The sequence below is a fragment of the Hippopotamus amphibius genome, chromosome 13 (assembly GCF_030028045.1).
Source record: "Hippopotamus amphibius kiboko isolate mHipAmp2 chromosome 13, mHipAmp2.hap2, whole genome shotgun sequence".
NCBI lineage: Eukaryota > Metazoa > Chordata > Mammalia > Artiodactyla > Hippopotamidae > Hippopotamus > Hippopotamus amphibius.
The window spans coordinates 44641400-44662793 of NC_080198.1; the positions used below are offsets into that span (position 1 = coordinate 44641400).

At 45.8% G+C, this 21394-nt stretch overlaps 1 protein-coding gene across 8 annotated transcripts in view; it reads left to right on the forward strand.

Annotated features, from left to right (window-relative positions):
• Window positions 1–21394, forward strand: part of TRAK1 (trafficking kinesin protein 1) — a 100988-nt gene that overhangs the window by 30612 nt on the left and 48982 nt on the right. The window contains exon 1 of one of the 8 annotated variants that reach the window (XM_057704529.1): window positions 16429–16687. The exons of the other annotated variants lie outside the window; for them this stretch is intronic. Within the exon in view, the coding sequence (XP_057560512.1) occupies window positions 16579–16687 (109 nt within the window). The 5' untranslated portion in view covers window positions 16429–16578. Of the gene's footprint in view, window positions 1–16428; window positions 16688–21394 lie in introns of those variants that run through there. 8 annotated transcript variants of the gene reach the window in all.

Here is a 21394-nt window from a genome sequence, read left to right on the forward strand (position 1 = left end):
AGAATTCATTTTTTTTTTCACTCAAGCTACTGTCCCAAGTAGCTTAATTTCAAGATGAGGTTTCCTTCTTCCCTGCAGTTTTTGCCCCTGCATCCTGTGGTCTATGGTTCATGCTTCGCCGAACTCAAGTGGAGTTGACTCTGTGTGCTGTAGTCTTTTCTAGTCTCATAACATTCAGTGGACACCAGCCATGAGGGTTGCTGTGTTGTTATGTAGGTAGCTACGGCTCCTTCTGGTTCCTTCTCTAGGGGACGTGCTTTTTGGTTAAGGAGCATTGGACAAGAGAAGAAATCTCTCTCTGTCTCAAGTGCAAGTGATCTGCTGACTACTTCACCTCTGAGTTTACCTGGAACAATCCTTTTCCTAAGAAGAGAAGGTTATGAAGCAAATGAGAATTTCAAGATAGCATATCATTATTTGCTTTTGCTGTAAAGTATTATTAATGAATCAGCCAGCAAGTAATTATTGAGTGCCTGGTTATGTACCTGTAATCTTTCGTGAGCTTGACTTGAGTTCCAGCTGAGGTTGGCTAAGGAAACGAAAACATCTGATTATTGATTTTCTTTCATTACCTAACCAAGGACATTGCACCAGGATGGGCCAAAACAGGACACTCTTGAGGTCCTCCAAGGGCCTTGTACTGAATTGTCTACCTTGCTAATATGGGAGGAGTGAATGGGGTCAGGGAGCCTGCATGTTAAACCAGCTCCCCGTCCCATTTTAATTTTGTTAAATTTAAACAATAACAGAAAAATCAAAGACCATTGGTCTAGTCCAACCGTAATTGTACAGCCCACGTCTGCTTCATGTTCACATAGGCCGAAGTCCTCAGCCCAGTGCCTTGTATTAAATAGGTGCTTAATAAGTGCTTCTTAAATAAGAGAAAATGAGAAATCATCTTTTTTAAACTAAAAAACAAGTCTTTCTCCTTTCTTATCTTTTTTTGTAAAAACAAAGCAAAATTGAAAACAATGTATAGAATTACTAATAAAAAATATCATATTGTACACTTTAAATATATGCAGCTTATTGTTTGTCATAAATAAATAAATAAATAAATAAACAATAAATTAAAAAAATATATGGCATGGGAAAAAAACCCCAACGCATAGAATAGAAAGACCGTTTTATTTGTTGCCACCTTCTAAAGATTGCCTTCATCTCACGAAAGTCCTAAGCGAAATAAAAACAAAGGCACCACAATGTGCACTGCGCCTGGGCAAATTAAAGGCATAAATAACACACAGTGCTGACCTCCTAAAGGCAGGGGTCAAAAGTTACATGACGTGCTGACCTCAGAGAAAACATGGTGTTCGTGTGTGTGAGAGGAGTGCTGTGTGGAGCGCTGGGGTTGAAAGGAGGAAGGAAGGACACGTGATGGCCGTCGGGGGAGGTCGTGCAGGGGCTGGAGCAGGGATCTGATGGCCACGGAGAAGCTTTCATTACCACTTGCTGACAAAAATAATACTGAAATGTATACATTATAACATATTTATAAATAGGTGTCGTATTTGTAAATAGTTGGCGTGAGTTTGTCTGGTTGTGTCCTTTCTGCTGTCCTCGAGGCCTCGGGCCGTTTCCGGGTGAGGACCTGCGTGAGCCCTGGACCTGTGCCTTCTCCCCCCTTGCTCACTCCTCGTGTGAGCCGGCTCGTCCCTGGGCCGGTTTTCATTGCTTTCAGCTGCACAGAAGTCTGCAGGGTCAAAGGTGGAAGCAGAGACGCTCTGGCTGCACTCACTCCCCACGTGTCAGCCACATGCGGTCAAGGCGCCACCCCGCCCCCGTCCCCAGGTGTGCTTATCTCTGAAGGTCCACAGCAGCCACGCCCATGCAGGGTGCCGACGGCTCCAGGAGCCCTGGACACAGTGTCTGCTGAGCAGGGCAGCCAGGTGCTCGTCCCAGTGGGCAGATTACCCTGTGACCCTTAGGCCTACTTTGCCACCTGCCAGCTTTCACGTTCTCATCAATCCAGATTCCAGTGTTGATTTATCTTTGCTTTTTCTTTTAAGAACAAAATTGCTTGGCAAGCACTTCTGTACAGATTGACCGTTTTCCTCTTCATGTGAATCCAGCATGTCTAAGACAAAGTTGGAACGGACTCAGGTGGGAAACGGACATGACAGCTCAGCTTGTAGGCCATCCGCCCCTCCTGGGTGATGGGCTCAGGCCATAGCGGTTCCAAGTTACGGTTTGTGTTCTGAGCTTCTGGTTTGTATTTTGAACCCTGTGACGTCTACTCCATGACCTGCTGGTCCCAGGAGTGAGATGCCCCTGCAGCCCTCCCAGGCTGCTGGAAGCAAACTTGGAACCCTGCAGCACAGAAACTCTGTTTCTTCTCTGTATCCCTTTCAGATGTATGAGTGATTTTAATGAGGACTGCATCCAGGCCGGGGTGCACTTGAGCTCTCTAGTGCTCCATTGGGTGCCATCTCTGCCTTTGTTCTGTCCCCACCTTCTCCCTGGAGGTGGGATGGGTGCCTGCTTTTCCTGTGCCTGAAATGAGGTGGAGGTGGTTTGGGAGGGGGTAGTTGACAGCAAGCTGTTCATTAGCGGCCTGCCTTCTGCTGCAGGAGCTCAGTGACTGGCAGTGGCAATGTTTTAAAAAATAAAGATCAAGAAGAGAACTCTGCAGAAGCATCCCGTTAGTTAATTTTCTGTTGCAAGTGGAGGGAAGACCTGCTCGTCAGCCTGTGTTTCATGCGAGTCCCATCGGCCCCGTCAAGAACGGAGGGTTAGGAAGCCTTCCCCTCTTCTGTCTTAGGCTCCTGGCTGCCCTCCGATGCAGGTAGAAGGCTAGAAGAACTTCCTGAAGGAGGGAAGCTCTGGAGACTGGGGGCGTGTTGCAGAGGAGGACTGGGATTCTGTGTGGTTCTGCTTCCAGGCTGGAGGGAGGAGCACAGGGAGCCATCCTTCTATAACCTGCTTGTTCAGTCGGCCACGCTGGGGCCCGGGCATGGCCTGTGTTGATCATCGGGGGTGCAGGGGAAGGTAGCATGTGGCTGGTAACATCAGAGACACTTTGGGGCAAACTCATAACTGCATCAGTAGTGATTTAATCTAAAATTGTTAGTGTGTATTCCTTTTTAAAATGTACTGTATAACTATTTAAAATTCTCACACGTATACATATGTATGCATATGAGTATGTAAAATTGTGTATGTGTACATGAGTATATGCTCACACAGCTAATCATGAGAAACTTAGAAATTTTATTAAATTCTTTTAAACATTTAAATTTGATTACAAGTTTATTTAATGAGTCTTCTTAACTTTGCAGACCAAATCCATTAGATTCTCTTAAATGCTTACAAAAGACAATATATAACTAACTTTACAGGCCAGGATCTGATCCTTGTCCTACTTGGGGATAGTTGTGGCCACAACATCAGGTTTTTCTGTTCTTTTACCTGCCTCCTCATTCCATATCCGGTTGGCTTATTCATAACCACCCTATTTAGAGAAATGTTCATACACTGCTTTATAAAAGATGTTAGTGGCAGAAACAGAACAGTCATACACACCCAACCTCCCCTACTTCTTAAGATGGATTAACAATATCTTCCTATTATATTCCCCTTTCCTTTCTGTTTCAGTTGCCTTATTCACTTGGTTGCCTTTTTTGTTTTCATATTCATTGATATTCATGGCTTTTACAGACTCAACCTATTTCCTTTAACTGTTGTTAACTGTATTTTCTTTTTGATGTTCGAATTATCGTAAGCTGGCTGGTGATGTCCTTTTAAGCAGGCTCCTATGCCTTATCACTTCTACCCCAAACCTTTGGGAGTCGTCTTTTGCTTTTGTGCAACATGCTGCTGCAGGCCTATCTTGATTTTTCCTGCCCCAAGACATGGAATCAGCAACTCTCCAAGGAGCCCTGTTAAGATTTAACCCAAATCTGGGCGCTAGAATGTTGATGTGCTGGGGGTGGGTGGAGTGGTGTCCTAGTTGGGCCACTGTCTTGACAGAGCTGGAAATACAGGCCTATTTCATTTTATTACACTTTGCTTTATTGTGCTTTGCAGATAACTGCAGTTTTTACAAATTGAAAGTTTGTAACGAACAAATCTGTCAGCACCATTTTTCCAACAGCATTTGCTGACTTTGTGTGTCTGTGTCACATTTTGATAAATCTTTTTAATATTTCAAAATTTTAAATTATTATTATATTTGTTATGGTGATGTGGCGAGTGATCTTTGATGTTACTGTTGCCAAAAGATTACCACTTGCCAAAGGCTCAGATGATGGTTAGCATTTTTTTAGCAATAAGGTATTTTAAAATTAAGATACATACATATTTTTAAGACATAATGCTATTGCAAACTTAATAGACTACAGTATACTCTAAATGTAACTTTTATATGCACTTTGAAACCAAAAAATTCATGTGACTCGCTTTATTGTGACATTTGGTTTATGAAAGTGGTGGTCTGGAACCAAAAACACAGGATCTCTGAGGTATGCCTATAGAATTTTTTTTTTTGATATCACAAAAGTCACATTGGTAATTTTAACTTAATTCTTACTCTCCTGATCATTTTTAATGTTTTTCTTAAAAAAAACTTTTCAATTTGTTTTCTTTGTGCAGTGCCAACTTATCTCCTTTAATTATACCTCTTCTTTTTTTTTTTCTTTCGAATTTTATTTGTAAATACTCCTTGAATGTTTTCTCAATTATTGACAGAAAAGACTTTGGAGGTAGTTGGTACCCGGTTTGTATCCAGATGCTCTTGGTTTGTTTTTATTTTAATTACTTTATTAATTTTATTTATTGGCTGTGTTGGGTCTTCATTGCTGCACGAGGGCTTTCTCTAGTTACAGTGAGCCGGGGCTACTCTTCGTTGCAGTGCGCAGGCTTCTCATTGAGGTGGCTTCTCTTGTTGCAGAGCACCAGCTGTAGGCACCCACGCTTCTATAGTTGTGGCACACGGGCTCAGTAGTTGTGGCTCACAGGCTCTAGAGCACAGGCTCAGTAGCTGTGGTGCACGTGGCATGTTGGATCTTCCCATACCAGGGCTCGAACCCATGTCCTGTGCCTTGGCAGGCGGATTCTTAACCACTGCGCCACCAGGGAAGCCCCAGTTGCTCTTGGTTTTTACTGAGCGATTCTGGTCAAATGACTTCAGCTTTCTGAGTCCTGGGGAGTGAGTGAGCTATGAAGGGCTGATGCCTGGTCTGCAGTTAGCACTTCTTAGATGGTGTCGGGTGAACATGAAGGTGAGTGAGGGGGCTTCTCTGAGGCTGCTCCTGGGGCCTGTCGCGATTCCTGATCCTCCTGGGGTGGGTGAGTGATGGGGGCAGCCCAGGACCATCGGAGGAGGAGGTGCTTTTTCAGCTGCGGTAAGCTTGGGCCTAGGAAGGACTATAACCCTCAGGAGTTGTGGGACTGTTAGAAGAAAGTGTGGATGTGCAGGCAGATACACCTGGATTTTAACCTCAGAACCATCTCTGCAGAGCTGCGGATGGATTACTTTATCCTTCTGAGCCTATCCCATGGCAGTTTTGGTACAGATGTTCGATGTAAAACTTGCTCAAGGCCCATAAAGTTCACCCATAAATGATGCTGTTTCCTTGTTCATACACATTCTGTTTTTTCTTTTGCATTTTCTTAAAAAGTGAGTTAGATCTATGCAGTCTTTGGATTTGATGTAAGTTGTGTTCAGTAATTTGTAAAAGTCCCCACCTCACCCCCAGATCGCCACTCCTGCTCATTACTGTGAACTCAATGCCTTTTAATTAATGATGCTGGGAAAAGCTAATAAATGACGTTTCTACCTCATTTCCCTAATTATAGCTTAGAAAATTGTACTCTCCTTTTAATTGCTCATACTGGCTTGTTTCCTTTTTTAAAGAATAAGAGGGGTGAAGATGATCGCAACTAACATTTATTGCAAACTCACTGTGTCCCAGGCCCTGTGCCGAGGGCTCTGCCGTGCAGTAATTCATTACCGCCACGCCCCATCCGTGCGGCAGGTGTCATAGTCAGCCCTTTTAGCAGGTAAGACTCAGGTGTCTAAGGAGGTCACAGAGATGGCAAATGAGGAGCCTGGACCAAATTTCAGGCTGCCTGACTCCAGAAGCCCTTGCTCTTAGCTATGAAGCTAAACTGCCTGCCATTAGTTGTCCATCCATCTACCCATCCATCCATCCATCCATCATTTTTTGCTTTTATGGTGATGTGGGATGAGTAAAATATTTTTTAAAATTCATAACACTGTAAGCTAAATGTGCCAAGCCTTAAAGAGGTTTCTAACTGCACCTAACTTTTCTATGATGCTTTGTGAAATTTGCATTTCCTGTTCCTTTATTACAGCTTCATTTTGAAAATTAATTTTGGACTCCCCCCATCCCCTGAATATTAGATGGAACCTGTTGAACATGCTGATTTTGAGGAACCTGTTCACTCTTGATAGGTTTATTTATGAGGCCTATAATCATCTTTTTAGAAACACCTTAGGGAACTTTAACAAAACCTTGGAAAACCTTAAGACACCAGGCTTAGCTCACCTGTCATGAGGAATGACATCTGAGAGGCCGCCTGGTGGTTTGCTGTGGGCCTCTTGAGAGGTGCCGTTGTTGCCAGAGAGAGACATGATAAGGACCAGAGGGAGAGAGGAGATACGTTCAGATAATGGGGGCAGTTACAGCAGGAATTAAAATCATTGGCTGCTGACTTTAAATAGGTGAATGTCCTAGAAAATTTTAAATGTGTATCCAAGTTGGGGTCAGGGAGAGAGGAGGGCACAGGCGCGTGTGCATGTACACACACACACACACACACACTCTTATATAGTTTTCCTCTAAATTTTTTACTACTCTCACACACATACACAGGCAGACACACACACACACACACACACACACACACACACACACACACACACACACACACACACACACACACACACGTCTGTCTGTCCTAGTGAAGACTCTCGCCATCCAGTGTAGTCTGGGGGCCAGCAGCGTTGCTCTTATGTGGGAGCTTGTTAGAAATGCAGAGTCTTGGGCCACATTGCAGACCTGCTGCATCAGAATCTGCACTTCAGCAACAGCTCCAGGTATTTCACATGCACATTAAAGCCTGGGAAGCCCTGCCCTAGAAGGATGCCTTTTTCTCCAAGTTCATTAACATCATATGCCATTGGAAGGATAAAGGGAAATCGTCCCCGTTTGGTCACTGTGGAAGGAAAGAAGCTTGCCCTCCCAGTAGTGGTAAAGAGTCTTTTCACTATTACTCATTCGCAGATTATACGGTCTTGAGTAGAAAATTAAGAGGAAAACTGGACCAAGGCCACACTTCCTGCTGTTGACACCAACAAATGGTTACAGTACCTGGCTAACGGGCTGGGGAGGTTCTGTAGGTAGTTTTGCTTTAGGGCATCAGTTTTCCAAGGGAGATTTTGTTCCCAAGGGTCATTTGGCAGCATCTGGAGACATTCTTGGATATCACATCTACCGAGAGAGAGGGTGGTGTTTCTGGCACCTAAATGGGTAGAGGCCAGGGAGGCAGCTAAACATGGCATGCTGCCATGCCCAGGACAGGGCCCCGCAGCAAAGAATGATCTGACCCTAAATGTCAATAGTGTTAAGGTTGAGAAACCCCTGCTTTAGGGGGTGAGTTTAACTTATACTAAGACTAAAATCTGCTTAATTACCCATTACTCATTTAAATGAAATATTTTAAGCATGCTAAACACTTAGCACTAATAAATGTTCACTTTCTTTTTCTTTTTTTTTTAAAGGAGGTAAAACATTACTGATGCATTTATAAGGACAATTTCAAAGTCCCATTCCCTCACTCTTTCCCCAGAGGGAACTACCTTCCTGAGGGTGGGCTGTTTCCTTCTGGTGTGTATTTTTGTACTGTGATTACACGTATAAACGTCCATGAAAACAGTCTATCATATTGCACGGGCCCCTTTGTAATGGCTCTCTCTTCTGTTTGTATATTGCAGGCTCTTTTTCCAGGAGTTTGAGCAAAGGCATGGGCAGAGAACAGGATTTCTAAATGAAAACATTTCCGTTTTCTAAATATTTCCATTTCCTTTAGGTGGTGGTTTAAATTTTTAAGAAAAGATGTTTAATGTTTAAAATCAAGTTGAGGAAAGAAGTAATGGTTGCAGATTTTTAAAGGTGGCATTTTTCAAGTGCAGATTCTGTAGTGACCCAGAATTAAGCAAGTAAACTTGTGCTGACATTTGTTGGAGGGGATGATGGTGGTAGGGTCCCCAGTGCCACCCTGCCTTTTCCACCTGCACCCTCCTTTCTCCCAATGTGGCACCTCTCAACCCCTGCTCCCAGCATCCTTGGAAGACATTTCCTCCATCTCTGCATCATTTTTCAGAGCCGCCCTGTTTCTATGGCAACCATGAGATTGAAAGATGAGCAGGAGCGGGAGGAGAGGCTGGAGTGAGACCTCAGGGTGGTGGTGTGTGTCCCTGACGTCACCCTCTGTGCTTCCGGATAGGACGATTCTGGCTACTCCCATTCAGGGCTGCTGGCGGGTGCCGCTTTATTAGCGGGGCTGCCAGGGTCTCTGATAGCTGTGCAAATTGCCTTTCTTTTTCCTCCTCTCCCTCCCCTCCACAATTTTTCTTTTCACTGCCTCTTTTCTGTTTTGGCTCCAGACTGTCATTAAGAATGCACAGCTTAATTCTGGCATGTTTCGGGACGCTCTCCTGCCCAGCGTTCTGGAAGGGCAGGGAGGCATGGCAGCGTTTCACTTGACGTTGATGGCGCTGTGAAGTCCATTCTTTCCTCTGCAAGAATACTGACTATGCAGAAATTTATCGAAGCGGATTATTATGAACTAGACTGGTATTATGAAGAATGCTCGGACGGTAATTATGGCTCCTGCCAAACAGAGCGGGGATGTGTAGGGCCATTGTCTTCTTCGGGGGTGGGGGTGTCCTGGAACCTTCCTGGGGAGACGGGCAGAAGGAGGGGCATGGGACCACACCGCATGGCTCTGACCGATGCGAAGGGGTGGAGGAGACAGCAGGTGGGCAGGGCTCGTGACTGTGGGAGGCTCCTTGGCAGTTTGGAGATGGTGTTGGTGTGCTGGGTTTGTGAGCCTCACACTTCAGTGGGATTGAATTCTCTCCGGGTGATGAGTGTGTATATGTGTGTGTGTGTACACGCGCGCAAGTGGAGATGTGGTCCTCATTAGGGTTCAGGGACTAGTGTCTTCAGGAAGTGGTCCTCTGGCCTGGAAGAATCCACCTCTTTCCAAGCCCAGACCTGGGGTCGCAGGGGAGGCTGAAGAAAAGGCAGAAGCAGCCTCCCACCTGGCAGACAAGTCAAATGAATTCTCCTTGTGGGATCCCACAGAGGTGGGGGTGGGAGGTGTTGGGAGGGTCTGGAAGCGTATCCTTCACGTTTGTGCAGGGAGGGTGTGGCACATTCCAGAGGAGACTGGGCGGAGTTTATGTGGCTGGAGCGGCCTCAGGAGGTTCCAGGCACCAGGAAATGGCACAGAGGTGCATTCTCAGGCCACAGGGGCGGGGCCTCAGGCTCCTATGGTGTTGGCATCCAATTGTATATGACACAGTTAACCTGTCGTGTTTAATTTCTTCTTTAAAGTGACCCTCAATCTATGCCTTTACATAGACACACACAAAAAGGACACAATTAATATATATATTTAGAGGGTCCATTTCCCCAGTGACAGTACGTTCCCAGCCCCACAGGAGCCAGTAAACTGCTTTTTAATTGAATCGGGAGTTTCAGGTCACTCTAACCTGACTACATTTGATTAACCTGAATGATGTAACAGGCTGAGACTGGCCTCATTAGTAAGGTGAAGAACTGCATAATTATCTCTTTATCTGCTGATTTCTGCCTTGACTGTGGGGCTGCAGGAGAAGGGCCAAGAGCCTTTCTCAGAGGGGGTGGGTGGGTATTTAAATGTGCTGAGAAACTTCCCCCGCTGAGCCCCACCATCCCTGAGCATTAGATGAAGATATTGCCAGGTGGAGTCCCTGTGCATCTTTAAACGTCTTGAGTAATGATGATGGTGGGCGACTCCCAGGATCATGAGGGGAAAAGATGACTCAGTTTTTTTCTTTGGGGTATATTATTCTTGAAGGAAGTTCCCATTCTATTCCCCAACTCCAGGAGGCAGTCACAGGGGTGCTGCTTTTCAGAATCCATCATTGACCTCTTGAAGTTTTCTTGGTGATCTGTGACTCGCCGAACCCTCCAGAACTTTTTAGAGTGTGGACCATAGGATCCCGGAGCACTGGTTACAGCAGAGGGCCTGTCTCCCAGCCTGTGGATACGTTGGGTGTGGCCGTGGCTCCCACGGAGCCATCCTGGAAGTGAGGGAGGAAGGCTTCTTCCTGTCTTGACCCAATTGCAACACCGTCCAGCTCTGTTTACACCCTTGTCTGAGGAAATGAAGCCAGTCACTTGCGGTGGTCATTCTGAAGGGTGAGAGGACGCCTGCTCTTGTCTGGGTGTCTATCAGAAGGATTCTCACCCAGCCATTTCTCAGTTGAGTCTTTTGGCCCCAAGGCAGCCAGATCTCTCTTCTTCCAGCAGAAAAGGAAAACGAGAGAAGAGCCGGCTCATCGGTCCAAGGGTAAATAAATGTTGATGGCAGTTACTGTCCAATAAAATACTTGCCTTTATTCTCCATCCCAATTTGGATGAAGCAGAGAAGGCCACTGGGACAGAATTTACTGTGGCACGTGACATTTTTGTAATCCCATTTTAAAGATGGGAAAGCGGGGAATTAAAGGAATGGAAGCTCAGAACTCATCTGGTTTAGGAAACCCCATGAAAGGGGATGGAATTGAAGAACATGTTAATGTTGTCATTACTTGTTCATACACGTCTAACTAGTTGGGTTCTTTCCTGACCTCGGCAGGTTAGTCTGGAAACAAGGCAATATGCCTTTGTGTTTGTGCATCTTTAAAATTGCAAATCAGTCTTTGAATAGCTCTTTCATCTCCTGGTCTTAAATTTCCTGGTGAGGAGACCAGGTAGGAGTTAGACACACAGCGTTGCTTTGTCTCTCTTATTATTTGCCATTCTGATCTTTAATGAGGGACACTTCTAGGGAACTTTCCATACTAATAACAAAAGATCAGTCAAATGTTTTGAAAAAGATGCAAAATCATTGTTTATGTCAGAGTTACCAACTCGCACTTAAATTGCAGGGTGAGCACCGAAAAAGGAAGACATGTGGGTAGGAATGTAGATTGCAGGACGATTAGGGACCCCTCTTTTAAAGGTGCAGTTAAGAAATGGCTGTTGTTCTCTTTTATCTTTGAGGTTTAGGAGAGCTTTATTCAGTGCACCGATTGTACCCTTCCCCCTTAATCAGTTTTAGTTGTGGAGTCTAATACTCTGTCCTCCCCACAACCCCTCAGACACAATCAGAACCCAGAGGGTTTAACAAGGGGTATGGGGCAGGGGCTTAGCATAGTAGCAGCTTGGAGGGGTTGATTGACCAGTACCTTAAGGTAATGTTTAGAGGTTTGAAATAGCCAGTGATCAACAAAGTGCAGCAGTGGCCTTTGCAGAATTTGCACACGTGTACTCAGTGTTTACAGTTTAAACTCTAGCATCAAAAGGAGTGGATATATGTATAACTGATTCACTTTGCTGTATACCTGAAACTAACACAACATTGTAAATCAACTATACTCCAGTAAAAGTTAAAAAACAAAAAAGCTCTAGTGTCAGACAGGGTCCTGGTTATCTACATCGGCTGTGTCCCACCTCTAATTGCAGGAACTTCTAAAACCTGGCAAATCATGAGAATCACCTGCTTATTTAAAAAAAAAGCAGATTCTCAGACTAACAGCGGACCAGGAGAGGCCCTCAGAAATCTGAATATTTAGTGCATGCTTTGGGCGATTCTTTATATCAGATGTGTTTGGGAAACTGTGCCAGTGTGGGTGGAGACCATCCCTGGGCACAGGGGTCTGGAAGATCATTCTTTATGTCTGTCATGAAATCTTACGTTGTTTCTTGGCTGTACTGATCACTGTAAAAAAGTATGCTTATAAAGAGTGTGAGGCTTTTTTAGTTTTCAGAAAGGCTTGGCTTCAAGTATATGTCCCTAAGTTAAAGAAACAGAGTGCGCTTTTGTAGTTATTCTAGAAATAGGTAGACTGGCAGAAAAGAGCGCTGGCCTGGAGTGTGCCTTTGGGCCTGTTTTGCATTCTGCGTGGCTGTGTAGTGTTAAAAACAAGACTCAGCTGATAAATATGAAGGTCAGATTGGCTTTCTCCAGCGGTGCATGAGTCGAGCAGCACCCCATCTAGCAAGTAGAGAGGAGCTCTGAGGAACTGTCTAAAATGGAAGGCTTTTATAAACAGGAGGGAGCAGGGACAGGGAAAAAGCAGATGATCTCATCTTTCTTAGGGGGACGGATGGGGTCTGTCAGGCAGATTACCTCATTACTGCTGACTAGGAAATTCCAGACTGGCTGGTTGAGACTCAATTCCTGGGAGGGGCTTGAAGCTGCAGTTAGGTCATGTATTAAGTCTTGGTTGGCTGCCCGGGGCTTAGCACAAGTAACTCCATTTGGGACCTGTTGTTTCTTTTTACTAGTGGTTGGGCATGTCCTGAAACCCCAGTGAACCTCTGTCAACCCAGTTTTCCCATCTGGAAAATGGGGATAACCACCCTGGCCAGAGCCATTGCGAAGGATGGTAAAGCTTGTGAATGACGTAAAAAGCTCTTTGTAATCGGCGATGTGCCAGGCCAGTACTTAATTTTATTTTTTCATAAATAGTTCTTGTTATTAAGTTCTTTTTAAAAATCCTTTTCAAAAAGTAACTAGTATTCTGAACAAGGTATAGTATTGTGGGAATTCCCTGGTGGTCCAGTGGTTAGGACTCTGCGCTTTCACTGCCGAGGATGCAGGTCCATTCCCTAGTCGGCGAACCAAGATCCCGCAAGCCAAGCGTGGGGCGCAGCCAAAAACAAAAAGTATAGTATCTTGACCCTCTGTTTCTTACTGCAGTGTCTTTTGTAATCATCCACGCTCATGTGCCCTTCTACATTATAGGTTTGAACGTCAAGGTGGGAGGTGGTCTAGTTCATACTGATTTTATAAATGGGGACACTCAGGCAGACTGTGTGGTGTTTGTTCTTAGGGCTTCTTACTCTGTAATGAAAATCCACAGCGTGACACACAGGTGATGCCTGTGCTGTTGCCTGGTTGCAGTGACCTCTAAGCTGTCACCCAGGGTTGGGGTGGCTGATATGCGAGTAAAGTTTCGTCAGAGGCGTTTTCAGCATTAAGTGAAAAACTGTTACTAGGCTTTTGAGATGATTTTCGAACTTTCCTGCACTTGTGTCAAACATGTATGTAAACAGGCCTGGTTTTTCATCTGTCTTTATTGTGGGATGCACCACTAGAGGTAGAGGCTGACTTTCCCTTTCCAGTCACAGCATTCTTCTGAATGGCTAAGATGATAAAAAAAAATGTAGATGTAGGATGTAGCTGTACATTTTTTTCAGCAGCTTTGGTAAAGCAGAGATCACGTCCTCTCTCAGGTGTAGAAGCGGAGGACTAGAGAGCTGATGAGAGGGTCAGAGGGAGATTAGAGCCCAAGTTTTTAGAGCTTTGTGTTTCTCATTTTTTAAAAAAAGCATAACTAAGGGCCTTGGGGAAATCACCCTCCGTGGTGGGCCACGCTGCTCTGTATGGGCAGAGAAGTAAAAGGACGGGGAGGCTTGTGGAGAGAGGAGCAGAATGCATGGGATACAGAGGGGAAGGAGACTCTTGGCAGAGGGTGGGGGGTCAGCAGGAACAGGTTGCAGGGGAGATGCAGGCCAGGGAGGCTGAGGAGTGCCAAGTTCACGTCTGAAGACAAGGGCATCCTTGGGCACACCCATCTAGCGGGACGTTTTGTGATGATGGAAACGTTCTGTGCTGTCTGGTTTGGTAGCCGCTAACCCCATGTGGCTACGGAGTGTCTGAAATGTGGCTACTGCCACTGAAATTTTGGATTTTATTTAATTTTAATCCATGGAGATTTCAACGTAAACAGCCCTAGTGGCTCGTGACCACTCTTTGGACAGCAGAGGGTGGAGCTTCGGGAAGATGACTTCTGTGGGGGAATGTGGAGTAGATCTGGAGGGGACCCTGGCAGGAAGAGCTCCCTCTTCGCAGCGGGAGGTGAGCGACACTTCCCTCCTGTGGCCTTGAACGTCCCGCACACGGATCGGAACCCACTCCCTGCCTCCCCGCTCTGAGCCCCGGTGTTGGTCCTTGCCCCTGGGACAGCACGCACTGCAGCTGCTTGACTGTCCAGGGCCAGCAGCTTCTCGAGGGCAGGGCTGGGCCACCCTCAGCTCCACGCCCCATGTCCATGTCCCATGGTCCATCTGTCACCTGGCACAGGGATTCCCGGGCTTTCTTGCTGGTCTTTAGGGATGTGTTCTGCTTTGACTTTGGGAAAAAACTGTTCTCTCGGAGAAGATGCATTTTGGCCCGTCTCGGCCTTTAACCTTGAAGTGAATGCAGGTGGGGATGGGGTTGGAGAATTCCCTCGTACCCCCTGCAGAGGGAGGGCGGGAAGGAAGGAGGAGGGGCTTAGGGTGGGGATGGGAGTACCCTGAAAAATGAGGGAACTGAGAGAAATGGGGTGACTTGGAGAGGCTAGGGTGGTCTTGTGTTCACAATGCCATGTCCTAAATTTATTTTTAATTTACATATGCATGTTTTAATTATACAATGTATAGAAACTTGGACAGCATTTGCTAAAGGTAGCCTAGAACTGAGTTAAAAGATGAGTATAACCAACTGGTTATGAGTAAAATCACTTAAAAGTACTTTCAAATATATGAAATCAGCTTTTTTTTTTTTCATTTATACATACTATAGCCCTGCCCAGTAGCCTGCATATCTTATAGTCAGTCTGATACTCATCGAATGAATAATACATGAAGTGGAGGTTTCTCCCTCCCTCCCTCCCTCCCTTCCCAGGGCTTCAGACTCACTGTCATTTGAATTGAATTAACAAGCCCCAATTTCATAACGTTTATTGAGATTAAAGACAGATTTTTTTCCCCTCAGTGTGTGCCTTTATAAACATTATATTTAAAGCTTATGAAGATTTTCAAAATGTGATTTTGAACTCCCTGCCACTGAATTTCTACTGACCCTACTTTTTTCAAAGAACACTTTTTTAACATCATAAAATCTAGCAATCATTTTCAGGTTCCAGAAAACTAACCCGACAAGGCATGTCTTTAATTGTTATTTTTTTAACAAAATCTTTGTTCTATTCTGGTTTTCTGTTTATAGGCACTGGTCTGTGGTCTTCTGTTCATTTTTATAGAGGTAGCGATTCAGTTTAGCAGACGTTTTTAGCCACCTAAGCAGGATCTGCAGCCCTAAGGATTCAAAGATGGACGAGGCCTAGTTCCGAACTTGTGCAAAGAATTCTTGCTGACAATCTGGCCTCTGCCAAAGGCCCCCTTGGTTACCAGAGGGAGGTGACTGGGCAGAGTGGTGGTGGTGTAGGCCTCCTGGTATAGCTTGTAGGAGCAGGGAGGCCTGCCACAGTGTAGCGGGGAGGTGGCAGAGCACAGGAATTGTAGAAAGTGCTGTGATTCTCTGACACCGCTGCTTCAGGCCACCTTTCAGTGGGTTTGATGGAAGGACCTGCCAGTTCATTGTTACAGGCAAAATCAAACAGTACAGAGAAATTGGTAGTGAGATACACAGTAAAACGGGATTCTTTTTTCAGGCAACTTTACAAGCTATTAAACTATAGATTTTTCCCCCTTACCTTGCAATTAGAAAAGATCTTTATAATTTTGACTGTGAATACACAGATGTAGGGTAAGAGTGGGGTTTATAAAACACAGTTTATAAAAGAGCAAATGCAGTATATTATTACCAAAGAAAAATTGGGATGAATTAAGCTTAACACAAGTAATGCTTACTGCAGTTTTTTCTTTTCCTCTTCCTAGAAATGAGAATGATCTTTCCCTTCTCTGTTCAGCAGTGTCATGCTTTTGTCACAGTCAGATTTGTCTCAACTTTTGAGGCACGCCCACAGGAGCTCTCTCATCTGAGGGCATTGGGCGCAGTTAGTTGCCAGGGCACCTCCTCTGTCAGAGCCCCACCTTTAGACAGGTGTACCTGCTTGAGGCATGGTTGGTATTGCCCTGTGCAATTGCTGTGAAACTTCCGGAAGCTGCCATTCCTCATTGCTTCTGGGGAAGGAAAACCGGGAGAAGAACCTGGATGCAGAGAGCTGGCCCAAGGCCGTGCACCTGCCTGCTCGCCTCCCCTCTGACTCCGCAGCACCTGTCAGGGCCACTGCACGGCTGGGCAGGGCTTTCCCATCCCCATAGGTGCTCCTCCCACCTCCGCCCCGCCTCCTTCTGTGGGAGCCACCCCCTTCCGGGTCCGCCTGGGTGATGGGCCAGTGGCCCTGTGTACACCCTCCACTTCAGCTGAGCCAGGGCATGTTCGTGGCCGCAGCAAAGGCCCAGTGTGCGACCTGGGGGCCCCGGCCCCAATGCCTCCTCCGGGAGGGCAACCAGGAGCTCCCTCTAGGACAGCTCCTTAGGGTGTTTTGATGTTGGGGTGACTTCAGCAATGTCCCTAAGAGATGTGGGAGGAGAAGAATATTTTGAGCATGACTTCCAGGATGAAGAAAAGAAGCCCACCCAGGAGCAGCATGAAACCCTGGACCTCTTGGAGGAGGGTAAATTCTGTTCTTTGCTCCAGTTTGACCCTTTCCCTATTCGTGTCTATATAGGCCTGGCTGTTTTACTGATCTCACAGCAGTCCTTTATTTTCTTAGTGGGGTATAAGGTCAGGTACACACGTCTTACGTAGTGAAGGTAAAGCCACCAGGATGTGTTTCCAGCATCCCGGGAAGTCCACTTGACCCCATTTCTTTCTAGTTTACACCTCCCTCCTGGGAGACCACTGTCCTGACTTGTATCACCTGAGACTTGTTTTGCCTGTTCTTGATCTATGTAAATGGGATCAAACAGTGTGTATTATTTTGTCTAGCTTCTCTTGCTTAACTAAGGTCTTTGAAATTCATACTTGTTACAAACGTGAGTGGTCCCCTCCTCTCACACACACACTTTGTGGCATTCCAGAACGCTGTTTTAAGAGGTTTCATTGTTTTCTTTTGACGGAATGGGTTTTGGTGGGTTCATGGACAAGAAACTGAGTCATTACTAAATAATATGTTTTTGTTTATTTTAGGAAATTGTTTATTTTAAAAAATTATTAATCACTAATTTGAAATAGGGATTTTTAAAAAGTTTAGAAATAATTTCAAATCGGAAAGTACAAAGGCTGACATTGAAATTACCTGGGAACCCACCACCAGGCTATATCAGAGGGGTGCTGCTTTTGGAGAAGAGGAAGGGTGTTAAATAAAGATGCACCCAAATGCTGGGTATGAGTTTCCTAATTGGGCTTTTGGGGCTTTTACTCACAGCCAAGAAATAGGGATTTTTTTGGTGGGGGCGGGGTAGTTTGTGAAACAGTGTTTAAAGAGCGACTGCAGGAAGTTCTTTAGGTCTTGAGTAAAAGCAATGAAAAAACGTTTTCAAAATTCTGCTCTGTGATGGCCTGTTTTCATGTCTCAGAATAACTTTTTTTTTATGGTTTATAATTGGCTATATACTGAAAGTGTTTTTCTTTTGAGGTTACTGCCCTGAAAATATTAACACTTCATCTATAGGACAGTTAAAAGTGTTTAATTGGAGAAAGTTGGGGGAGCAGTGGTGAAACTTGGCACCCTCCACCTGGTCCTTTCATGGAGGAGGTGGTGGAGGTGAAAGGAGAGAGGAGTGACAGACCGACGGGGACTGTGCATTTGTTGGGTTCCTGGAAGTGATCAAGAGAAAGGCATCCATCTGCTCATACAGAACTAGGGCCAGCCCAGATTTCACTGGATCAGCTTGTGACCCTTAAAGCCAGGCCACTCAGCATGCAGCCTGGGTATCCCCATCCCCTGGCAGCTTGTTAGAAATGCAGAGTCTCAGGCACCACCCCAGGCCCCCTGAGTCAGAATCTGCATTTTAACAAGACCTTCAGGGGATTCCTGTGCACATTAAAGTATGAGATGAGCTGTTGCCTTAAAGCATAGTAAGATGATTTTTAAAGTCAATTATTGAATTGTATGATTCCAAATGAAAGGTTTTACTAGATTCTAGAGCAGCATCACATATCCTCATCAAGAGAAGAAAAAATATATTGCACATATTTTATGTATGTATTTCATATATCTATATATTTTGGACTTTTTTTTTAAACTGAGAGCCAGATGATGTGATGATGATAGCCCGTGTTTATTATGTACTTACTATCTGCCAGGCACCATTCCAGGTATTTTAAGTGGATTCATGCATTTAATCCTTAAAATAACCACAGGAGGTTAAGTACGGTTGTAATTTTCCATTTCATAGAAGAAACGTAAGCAACTCGTGTAGAGTTATTCACACAGCTCGTAGGTGATTTCAGCCTATATAGACTGGCTCTAGGGCCCTACACAGACTGCTCTTAAATACTGTGCTAGCAGTTCTCAAGGTGGGAGACCTACCCAGGAGCAGCAGCACGTAGGAACGGGTTAGAAATGCACATTCTTGGGCCCCCGCCCCAGACCTGCTGAGTCAGACACGCTGGGGTGGGGCCCAGCAATCTGAGTTTTCACACACCCTGTGGGTGATTCCAGTGTACCTTGTCCTGTGCTGGTCCACATCTCACAGACGCCAGGGTCTCTACTTTGTGATCACATTCGGTGGTGGGGGTGTGGGGACCTGCTCTGCATTTGCTGTCTTAAGATACGGTTACCTTTCTCTTCCTTGTCTCTTATTTGTTCCCATCCAACTTCCCTCCTTTCTCTCACAAAAAATTTTTTAGCTGTCCTGAAGGTGAAAATACGAGGGTGAGTCAAAAAATTATCCACACTCCAGTTCTATTAAAACTTCTGTAAATTCTACAGCCAGCGTGCGGATAATTTTTGACTCATCCTCGTAATATTTTCAGGACAGTAACTGCGAAAGAAAGATACAGTTGACCCTCGGTATCCACAGGGGACTGGTTCCAGCACCCTCTTGGATACCAAAACCCATGGATACTCAAGTCCCTTATATAAAATGGCATAGTATCTGCATATAACCTACACGCATCCTCCCATATACATTGAATCATCTCTAGATTACTTACCATACCTAATACAAGGTAAATGCTATGTAATTAGTTGCCAGCATGGCAAATTCAAGCTTCGCTTTTTGGAACTTCCTGGAATTTTCTCTTTTCTGAATATTTTCAATCTGGGGTTAGTTGAATCTGCATATGTAGAATCCATGGGTATGGAAGGCCGACTGGACTTCATTGTCAACATGCTTCGTTTTCTTTGTAAAATGAAATTCATGAGACTTCCTCATGGCCTGAAGGAAGTCTGTGGTGCAGATCAGGAAGACAGAGGTTTGGTTTGAAAGGCTTGGTTTCTGTGTCCAGTTTTGCTAGAAGCCTGTCCTGTATCCCAGAGCAAGGCATTCACTGGACCTTCTTTCCTTCTGAGCCTGTCATACTACCACGTGTGCAAGAGAAGTGCTCTGTGAATAGTGAGAATATACGCAGGACGTGGATGTAACCGTGTTCCCTGGTTTCTGAGATGGTTTAGACGGTTTTCTACACTGTTAATGGTTCTAAAAGAGATACTTCTGATTGAAAACTGAGGGACAGAATTAATTTGGGGTAACACTAATATTGGTAGCCATGGATATAGAAGACATATGTTGTTCCCTCCCAGGTCACCTTGTGGAGGTGATAGGCACTTCCTGATGTCACCTGTCTAATCTTCAAAACAGCCTTTGAAATAAGCATTACTCCCATTTTGCAGTCAAAGCAACTGAGGCTCAGATAGGTTGTCCAGATCCTAGGGCCCTCACCCTGCCTTGGGGTCTGCCCTCCACCACACCCAGACTCTCAGCTAGCAGAGCTATGGGCTCTTGCCTCGTGTCATCTCATGTCATCCTCATAACTCACGAGGTACTGGAGACGCACCTTGCTTGGACCACACAGCTGTCAGAGGCAGCACTGGCTCTTTCTGTCTTCAGGAGCGAACGTGTCCAGGCTCTGTGTCTTCTGGTCACTGGAGGCTTGCGTTATATAGAAACTGAGTTGATCTTAAGCGATTCCTTGCTGAGTGGTGTTCTTGGAGGCTGGCTTTGCTTGTTTTCCCCCATCCCGTCTGCTCAGGATGAGCTGGAGCAGGGGGGACTCACGGTGCTGCTGAATGACGTGGTGGTCACACCCCCTCTGTGCCTGAGCAGCGGCACCGGCACCAGGAAAGCACTGGTGCAAAGTGGAGTTTTGTCATCACTCCCTTGTGGTTTTTGCATGGCAGTTTCCTTCTGCTTTCTCAAGGAGAGGCCTGAAGAAGCCTGACGTCATGTTTTCTCACCTGGATGCTTCTGAGGCTGTTACCCAATTGCAAGATTGGTCACTCAGCTCCTGGCAGGTGTCATTCAGGATTTGATTTCGGGGGGCGAGCTGTGAAAAGAGCTTGTGGCGTGCTCTGGGGTTTACTGAGCCCTGAGACTGCGGAACAGCCCAGTCCCCTCCTTAGAGGTAGCTGCTGACGGTCAGCAGTCAGTCTGTTGCACAAAGGGCAGTTTTCAGGTGCGGAGCACTAACCAGTGCTTATCATCTGCAAAAGCCGAGATGAAAACATTGACATTGACGGGGGGAACCCAGAGCCTGATGGAGTGCCTTGGGCCAGCGTCATGTGTCCAAATTCTCCAGTAGGTTCCAGGGTGAAGCAGAAGGAGCAGCACAAACGGAGCTCATTCCTCCAGTTGGAGAGGGACCTACTGGGCTGCAGGGGGAGGGCCGGGCGGCGTGGAGAATGGTGCTGAGTCCCGCCGGGGGATGTGATGTCTTGTGGGGTGGGAACGTCCACCCCAGAGGAAGAGCCATCAGGCCTGGGCCCTAGGGTCTGTATTGATATGGTGTGGCCAGCAGCACTGCTTTGTAGGACGCTCTTCCGTAGGGTCACGTTAGAGAAACGAGCTGGCCCGGCTTATCAGCCCTGACCGCAGCGCTGTGACAAAGGTCTCTCTGCCCATGGTTTTCGTCACCTTGGTTTCAGCCTGGGGTTTGTTTCTTAGTATCCATGGCTACCCCACGCAGGTCTCCAGTCACGTCCCTTGCTCGGGGCAGTTCTTTTTCTGGGGTGGGGATACCAGCAACACCCCAGGGCTGGCCATGGGCAAAGCTGACCCACAGTCTGTGTATTTTGGGCGTTCCCTTACTGCTCTGCCCACTTGGGGCACCTGTCCCCCAGCCGTCTTGTGTCTGAACTCCCCGAGAGCATTTCTCACCTGGCACTTCCTGCTGGTTCCTCTGTATTATGGTAATTTATACATGTGTCTTACCTTCT